At 36.7% G+C, this 9,836-nt stretch overlaps 1 protein-coding gene across 1 annotated transcript in view; it reads left to right on the forward strand.

The window, feature by feature from the left end:
- The first annotated feature begins 1,171 nt into the window (after nucleotides 1-1,171).
- Nucleotides 1,172-9,836, forward strand: part of LOC107732704 (UPF0524 protein C3orf70 homolog A) — a 20,940-nt gene continuing 12,275 nt past the window's right edge. Inside the window, exon 1 of the mRNA XM_016544116.1 lies at nucleotides 1,172-1,662. Within this exon, the coding sequence (XP_016399602.1) occupies nucleotides 1,488-1,662 (175 nt within the window). The 5' untranslated portion in view covers nucleotides 1,172-1,487. The remainder of the gene's footprint in view (nucleotides 1,663-9,836) is intronic.

Here is a 9,836-nt window from a genome sequence, read left to right on the forward strand (position 1 = left end):
TTAATCGCGATTAATCGTTTGACAGCACTATTTTTTTTACATCATAAGGCATATGTGGAAATGTATTATGTGTATACTGTACAGTATACTATGTTTATGGCTTCAATAAACAATGACTATCTTTTTATGATAGCTGTTTTTCAGATCGGTTGGATCCAGTTTACATTCTTCGTGTAAATACTTCACGAATATTTGCACAGACACAGCTAAATGTCAAGTTATCGTAAATTGTGTAGAACTCCTGTGCTAATAGCAAAGGCTTTTTTAAAGATGTGAAATCAATTTCTCTTTTGATGATATTCTATATGGTTCATGCATGAACAGAATTTCTTCATTCATGCCAATTTTTCCTTTCATCCTTTGATAAAAGACTGCCTGCAAGCAACTTGAGCGCATGTTTTATCAATGCTATAATGTGGCCTTGACAGTGCTGTTCCACACCAACTAACCCATTGAAAGACTCAAAAAGACACAGGCATTTTCTCCTTGAGGTGGTCTAATGTGAAGTCAATCACTGTGCTGTCAACAGTGGCTTTGAAGGAGTAAAATGTTGGGTGAGCCGCTCCAGAAAACTGCTGACAATAGAGTAGCTTTGAAAACGGAACACTTTGAGGATGGATGCCCTCTATGGCTGTTCTTAGGTTAACTTTGAAAGCTGAAACATTTTCATCTCCACAGCCAATGTCTGAAACCATTCTGCAATTCTCCCTAGATTTTGAAAGAAAAAAATTGTAGGGGCTTAATAGTTTGGATAAAAAGAAAACAACGATCTTCAATACCTGCCTTTACAAAAATGTACTTTACCTGACAGACCATTTCATCTCTGGGTTCGATTATGCAAACTTTCCTATGTAGTATACAGTAACAATAGCAATTCATCAAACAATGAGTAGTTAGCCTGAGTGCACAGTATTCATGAAGCAGTAGCTGAACAAAACACGGATGACGTATTACATCATTCTTCCAGAATTCCCCAGAAGACTGAAAGGCTCAGAGGAACTCTAAAATGTTTAGTTTAAATGGTAGGATACGGTAGGCTACCTTATTTCCTTTTTGCAGACAACAGTCATTCTTAGACAAAGCAAGCGAGCATGCACTCATAACAGAGAGAGAGAGAGAGAGAGAGAGAGAGAGAGAGAGAGAGAGAAGAGAGAGAGGCGGGGATCGACGAAGCAAGAGCGAAACGGAAAATCCGTCTTCGGCAATAAGCATCAAGATCAGTCCAGGGGCCGATCTGAAGCTGTTTATACGGACACATTTGGCACGGCGATCTTTTATGCAAAAATAACGGTTTTAGAGGCAGATCGAGCGGAAACTAGATGTTTTTGTATAAGGGTTAGAAGTGGAACTTGGGTAGGCGAAGTCTTGGGCGTATCTCCACTTTTGTTCATATATTGTCAAAGTGGAAAACAGCCGAGGCTGAGCGCATCTGATCTTCCCCGAGCGCTCGGTGCTGATGAGGGCTTTGTCGGCGTGATCCGTGCGCGATGGCCGCTTCGGGCGGACAGAAGAGTGAGAAGTTAGATGAAGCTCAGGCTCTAGCGAGGAGTTGCGCAGGGCGACCGGACTTTCTGCCCTGCGATGGACTATCCATCTGCGCCACACACAGCCACGGGAAGTGTTTCAAGCTGCACTGGTGCTGTCATCTGGGCTGGTGCCACTGTAAGTACACGCACTGTTTCTCCAGCATCGGTGAGACTTGGATAGATAAGGATACTATCAGTTGCACAGAATAAACAGTATCGAAATGCCCCAAGACTTAAAACTATCACCCATAAAGAGGAGTTTAAGGGGTCAGCGCTTTTATTTCTTAACAGTTCACCAGTGGCCAGTGTAAGGTTATGTGAGGGAAATGTATATGTAAAAGACAAAGCTTCCTAAAAAGCTAACTACAAAGATTTTCAAGGCACCTTTGGTTTGTAATAAAACAAAGATTTCATTCACAGACTCGGGGAAATTCTTTTGTTCCCATTTCCCTTCAGAGTTCACAAATGCTGTCATCAGATAAGAGTTTCTTTAGATCATTTTTAACCATCTACGACGCCAAATGTTTTTAATGCATAATTATTTAACCACGATTTTAACATCTTAAACAAGTTCACTAGTAGGCTATGTAATGTTGCATTTGGAACATTTGGTTTTAAAATGTAGCCTACCTTAAAATGTTACTGTACTTTAAAATGCAACAAATATTTAGCTAATCAGACATTTAATTGCCTTTAATCTGATAGATAGCCTACGTTTGCTAATTTTTATTAGACGGTAATAGCATCTTCTTATCACATATTCTCAGAGGAATGTGGAATCTTTCGTTTGTGTCACTGATGAAATATTAAACAAGTTGATAAATGTTGCATAGACATCTTAGAAATGACGTTGTGATGTACATCTAGTTTCTGCTTGTCTATGCATACTATTTAAAAATCGATTAAATTACTTTGACATTTACTAAGTATTGCTATATATACTGTATATACTGTATACACATATTTTAAGAGATAACGGTGATCAGATGCACCTTATACCACCGGTGGAGGGAGCTGTTTCTTTTTTGCCTTTTTTTTTAAAACCTAGGTCTTTACAGAATATATACAGCGATAGCCTAATAGCGAATTTCAGCTGGTTGATTGTTTATATGGTCTCCATGTGTAAACCTGCTAAATGTTGACTACAGTATAGTAAACAGTAGTACAGTGTAGCTAGAGTAGTAGAGTATTATAAACATTAACATTATGCATTTCTGTAAAGCTGATTTAAAATACAGAATTATTTGACAATAAAATAGACAAACCAGATTTTTCAGCCATGAAAAAAAATCAAAATAAAGAAGTCATTATCATTATATAACCCAAGCATTATTATATAACCTAAAATTGTTTTAAATAATATGCAATGTTGGACTGTAATGTTTTGCAGATTATAAAGAATTTGCAAGGTGCCTTTTAGTGTTGTCAAAAGACCCGGTATTTCGGTACCAAGTCGGTACTAAAAAAATGAAAACGTTACGGTACCAGGTTTTTTTTAAGTACCGGTGGTACCGAGTACCCGGTCAACCCGGTTCTTGATGCGCTTATCCGAAAGCTGTCCTCTTCCCGTGTTGCCAAGTCCGCGGTTGTCCCGCATAATTGGGCTGCTTTAACACTGTTGCCGCGGGTTGTTTTTCATGTCCGCGGGTTGAAAAACGACCCCATTAACGTGATGTTTAGCCCCCGGAACGCGATTTTTAACGGGGGACCCCCTCGAAACGCGATTGGGTGGGTTTTGTTGTGAAAACCTGGCAACCTCTTCATAAAAGCAGTGGCGACCTCAAGAGGAGGAAACGCATCAAACTAACAAAACACCCCGATCAAGTTCAAGCAGGTAAGTTTCAATTACATTTTTAATATTTAGAGCTTCTGTTCTGTTGGGAATATTATTCCATATGTTAATTTGAATTTTGGATTGAAATAAACATCGATGTTAGCGTATACGTAGTTAATCGTTAGCATAAGCGCGGCTAACGCTAATATAATGAGCATTAGAATGAATTTTGTTCAAAATGATTTCTTTAACTATTTAATGCTCCTATAACTTTTATTACTGTAAAAAAACAGGAGGACATAATGGTATTTACTATTTTTACACACCAGAGGCTTTTAAATGAACTGTGTAACCAAAATATGCGTGTTAGAGAATGTACAAATGTATGTTAACAGTGTTTGTCATATCAGTCCGTCAGAAAAAGTTTTTTTTTTGTTTTTGTTTTTTTTTAGTCAGTTAGTTGTAAGTCTTGGCTGAATATCTCTAGCAGGATGTAAATATGAACACAGTTTGGATTAAATAAAAGTACAGTCAAATTGTATCTCCTGTATAGACTTTACTGTACAATGACTTAATGTTTTCTAACGTGAGTTAGATCTAGTAACATCTTACAGTGAGTGAACAATATATTTTTAAAACATTCATTAATGTTTGTGAATGTTATTTAATACAAACACTTGATCATTCATGTTTGTTCATTGTGAATTAAATAATTTTAACAGATTGAACTTTGAAATTAACCCTAAGAAGAATAATTGCCATATAACTATTGTTTATTGTTAGGTCATGTTATCTAACAAATACAATCTTATTGTAAAGTGTTTTTAATACTACAGTCTCCATCTATTTGATATACAATGGACTTAAAATATATGTATCTTATCTAAATTTATTATAAAAGCTGAGGTTTGTTATTTACTGAAAAGTTATATTTTAGCTGGTGTCAATGATCTTATGTTGCATTTGGTCAGACTCAGCCCATTGCTTTACTTAAGTATATTATATTTTCCTTTTACAGCTGCACACTGAGGAAGATCCTGAAACACACCAGCAAACCCTAAAACAGACAACAGTTTACAGATGTTTTTCAGTGGCAGCAGAACTATGACTAAACTTTTGGGTGAAACTTGTTTACTTTTTTCATACTTTTATTACTTGTGGAAAAACTTGAAACAATTTTAAATAAGTATAAAGAATGGCATTGGTTTTGTACATTTAATTTTTGTTTAACGTTATTAATAAAAATGTTGTTCAATTAGCATGTTTTTGTGTTTTGCTTTGGTACCGAAATTGGTACCGAGAACCGTGGATTTTCACTGGTATTGGTACCGAATACTGAAATTTTGGTACCGTGACAACACTAGTGCCTTTCTCTTTCTCTTTCTTTTATGAGAATTTGTCAGTGATTATATCATCACTAGTGTTACAAGTCTTACTTCATTTGTGAAATAACATCAGAAAAGTAAGCCATAAGCTTTAATAAGACAAAAGCTGAATGCAAAAATTCAGCAGTCAGAAGGTCAACATTTTTGAGAATGATCCACTGCAGTACAGTATCTAACTCAAAATCAGACTCATAGGGACTTTACAGCTGAAGTGAAACTTGATTGTACAAGCAGAAGTGAATTGCTCAAACATGTCCATAATGAATGTGCATTATAGAGGGAGTCAACAGATGAATAAAGATGAGTGCTAAGATGTCTCTATAAGGCAATGATAAGATCAGGCCATTTCTGGTGTCAGGGGTGTCTGATAAAAATGGCAGTCATTGTGAGGCTAACAAATGTCATGTGAGTGTGAAGGAGGGAGCAGATTCCGTAGATTCCTGAGACCTCTCTGTGAAATAATCATCTGCAAATGTCTATGTGTGTCTCTGAAAGAAAGAGAGAAAAATCTGGAGCTTTTTAAATACTCAGTGGAGATTCTTAGATTCTTCTGCATGGGCAAGTGACAGTAAAATTAGGTTGCTAGGTTTTTGTGGGTTTTTTATATACAGTTGCCTCAGGACGGTGCTTCTGTCAACAAACTGCATGTCTGATTCTTAAGTCTTGTTTCCTGTTTAAGATTAGAGCAGCATTTGAGACAACCCCCATAACTTGACTTCATAAACTCCACAGCAGAACAGTTAAACTTCTGTTGTACCAAATTTTGTTTTTCAGTTAGCTACACACATGCCTTCAGGTATCTGTGGCTTGGATTTCTCAACGAATCCAACTGTTTTGCTACTTTTCTGACTGACAAGTTGAAAAAGAAATTAATCAGGATATGACAGAAAGTTCACGTAGCCCTGTCAGAGATCAAGCGCTAGTCTGGCCTTGTTGCTAAGTTGGGCTTTTTTTATCTCAGCTTTAAAAGGGCAGCACAATTTATTCCTAGCTTGAAGGTCTCAGCTTTGACTTGCTTTTTTAAAGTTCAACCTTTCCCTTTCAGAAGAAAAATGATAGCGGTCAAGTCTTTGAGCTTTTAACCTCACTCAATATAAAATGACAAAGTACAACATCAAACTCACCCACCATTTGAAATTAAATTGAGAATGTCAGTTAAATTCCAATTCACTTCCTGAATTTGAACTGATGAACAAACAGGATGCAGAATTTGATTTTGAATAAAAGGAAATAAAATGAAGAGTGACTGAAACTGAAAGAAATGAACATGCTGGGAAAATGGCAGCAAGTGAAGTTTTTAATAATGCATTTAATAATATATTTTATTTTTCACTGAATTACACATGCTCACTACATAAGTTTGATTTTTTCTAAAAACAATAAAATAACCTGAAATCAGTGTTTTCAGGACATTTTATATACTGTATAGAAAAATAAAAATTTGTAGTTTAGAAAAATGCATCAGTTGAGAAAAATGTATTATACAGTACATATCAGGACATAAATAGGCAAAAGTCTAAATTAATGATGTTATTATTTATTTTTCGTGTCCTATTGCTTTCATTCTAATTCAGATTGCAATTCAACATCCCATACTGTAGGGTGTGACCATTACAGGAATTAATTTTTACATTAGTAACAAAGCTACCAAGACACACCCACACAACAACATACTGTTACTGTAAAGTTCAGCTGTCACAATAATTAAGCCGTTATCTGTTCTCATTAAGCGGAGGATGTTTATGTTTGCAACACTATGAGCATTATGTAAACATGCTAAATATTAATTTGATACTTGGCGCGATGCAGCATAGGCTCTCAGGCAGAACCAGTGCTGTTTAAAATGGAACAACAATGTTTCTCCTGGGAGCTTGACTGACATTTGGCCTACTTGTGAGTTGAATTGCAAGTTGAGTTATGTCTTCTTTCAGGACCCGCAAAGATAATACCAGCATTACACAGAAACTCTGTCAGGTGCTAATCTTAAAAAAAAAAAAAACTTGGTTTAATTATAATTAGAAGACAGAGGGAGACATTTTGGGCACTGCATAAATGAGGAATACAGTACAATTAGTGGACCATTATCTCAAAATAAACCCTAGGCAAATAAATCCATCTAACTATACAATTTCCCACTTATTACATGGCTACGTATAAAATAGCAAAGTTCAGGAGAAACGTGTTTAATGCTGTGGACACACACAAAAAACCTGATCCCAAGATACCGTACAATACCATTGTTAGTCTCACACAGAGACAAGAAGTCACTGTACACTATAAAGCCCAGAGGCAGTTAGAAATGTATTTATACATACTTGCAGGAGTGAATAACTGAATACATACTGGCTTTGTCCTTTGAGATAAGTCTTTTGGAATTACACATGCTCACTACATAAGTTTGATTTTTTTCTAAAAACAATAAAATAACCTGAAATCAGTGTTTTCAGGACATTTTATATACTGTATAGAAAAATAAAAATTTGTAGTTTAGAAAAATGCATCAGTTGAGAAAAATTTATTATACAGTACATATCAGGACATAAATAGGCAAAAGTCTAAATTAATGATGTTATTATTTATTTTTCGTGTCCTATTGCTTTCATTCTAATTCAGATTGCAATTCAACATCCCATACTGTAGGGTGTGACCATTACAGGAATTAATTTTTACATTAGTAACAAAGCTACCAAGACACACCCACACAACAACATACTGTTACTGTGAAGTTCAGCTGTCACAATAATTAAGCCGTTATCTGTTCTCATTAAGCGGAGGATGTTTATGTTTGCAACACTATGAGCATTATGTAAACATGCTAAATATTAATTTGATACTTGGCGCGATGCAGCATAGGCTCTCAGGCAGAACCAGTGCTGTTTAAAATGGAACAACAATGTTTCTCCTGGGAGCTTGACTGACATTTGGCCTACTTGTGAGTTGAATTGCAAGTTGAGTTATGTCTTCTTTCAGGACCCGCAAAGATAATACCAGCATTACACAGAAACTCTGTCAGGTGCTAATCTTAAAAAAAAAAAAAACTTGGTTTAATTATAATTAGAAGACAGAGGGAGATGTTTTGGGCACTGCATAAATGAGGAATACAGTACAATTAATGGACCATTATCTCAAAATAAACCCTAGGCACATAAATCCATCTAACTATACAATTTCCCACTTATTACATGGCTATGTATAATATAGCAAAGTTCAGGAGAAACGTGTTTAATGCTGTGGACACACACAAAAAACCTGATCCCAAGATACCGTACAATACCATTGTTAGTCTCACACAGAGACAAGAAGTCACTGTACACTATAAAGCCCAGAGGCAGTTAGAAATGTATTTATACATACTTGCAGGAGTGAATAACTGAATACAGATTGGCTTTGTCCTTTGAGATAAGTCTTTTGAGAGGAGTTCTCTGCAGACACTGGGGATTTCTGATGTTTTCTACTCTCGTATTCCTCTTTTTCTGTCTTTTATTTGTCTTTGCTGTTTGGGTGGATGTAAACACAACAGGCGTTGTTCTTGTTTACCTCCCTAAAGGTTAGTAGGAAGATATGCCGTTTGGGGACTTCAAAACATAGAGGATGCTTTTAAGATTTCACTAAATCTGCTGTGTGCGGTTAGATGTTTAGCACTTGAAAATGTATGTCCGATTGTTAAAATTGTTGTTTTGCAGCCACCAGATGTCTCTGAGATTTAATATGAATGACATCCTTCTAAAATGAAGAAACATAATGATATGCTTCAGTCCAGAGGCCCTAGTGTATTGGTGTTCTGGGTAGTATAATGTTATACTGTACTTGTCAAGCTCTGATGAAAAAGGAAGTGAGAGTGCTAAGTTTCTCCCAGTGGGTTGTGGGGCAGGCCATAGCACATCAGCACTATGAGTTAGCCTTGTTTAGTGTCAGTAATAATATGTCATCCTTCTCCAACGGATGGGTTCAGGTGTCATGCATATGGACAATTCTGGATTTTGAAATTCGCTAGTGGGGTCACTGCACCTTGGAGACTGTCAGGGGGCCTACAAAAGTCTCAGATGCTAAATGATGTGAGCTGACCTCATGAAACCCTAGGCACCTTCAGTGTACAGTGTAAGTTTATTCGGTCGGGGCTGTAGACCCCTCAGTACTTCCAGTTTAGACTGAGAAGAAGTGGCTCCAGGCCCCTCAGCTGATACAGGGTTGGGCCCACAGTGCTTTAAGGGAAAATGATCACTAGGGGTCACACGGCCATTAGAGCCTTCAGTGTAAGTTGATTATGATGGGTCCCAGGCCCCTCAGCTGATACAGTGTAACGGCCTTTCCACACTGAGCGCGATGCAAAAAAGCGAGGCGAATCGCAGACGAACAGTGCTTTCACACAAAGCGCGAAACGATTGTTTGCCTTCTGCTAATTCACACCTGCACGCTAGGTGGCGCCGACCAACAATGTATTTTTCCTCAGATATGTATCTCCTATATGGATTTAACATCTAATTAAGATAAACAAAGTTTGGCTCTACACCAGAAACACAAACTATCTATAATGCTTACAAGAATAGGCTACATCCTAAAATATAATTAGAAGTACAATTAGCATCAAGCTATACTTGAAAATGTATTTGCATACCCGCTTTAAACCATCATCGAGTGCTTGTAATAACTTCCGATTGTGATTTATAGTTGATTCTACAATAAGCAGACACATACTCTTTGTATGTTTAATAACGCTACACTGCTAATATTTGTCATAAACATCCTTTATTGCTATAAAAAATACCATGAGCTGCATACAGAACACATACAGAAAATATATCGTCATAATCATATGTCTATTTGCTTTCATATTTCATGTGTAGAAAAATGTTTCACTTGATTTTTTTTAATACGGAAGATCTAGACTAGAGAGTGAACGCGCTCTGACTCATAACAATCGCGCACGTGGAAGAAAACGGACAGTGCTCTCCAGATCACATGATTCAGTGGAGAATTATTAGAAATGTTATTCTGCGTTACATGTGTATGCACTACGTAGTCAGGCTACAGAAGAATACCATAATTCCTCCGTTCAATTAGGCCTAAGACATCGAGAGTCACGGAGACCTATAACAACCCAGCCACAACACATAATTGCGAATAACATGCCTTACCTTAACACAGAATCGA

Source organism: Sinocyclocheilus rhinocerous, unplaced genomic scaffold, assembly GCF_001515625.1.
Source record: "Sinocyclocheilus rhinocerous isolate Xijiao unplaced genomic scaffold, SAMN03320098_v1.1 scaffold971, whole genome shotgun sequence".
NCBI lineage: Eukaryota > Metazoa > Chordata > Actinopteri > Cypriniformes > Cyprinidae > Sinocyclocheilus > Sinocyclocheilus rhinocerous.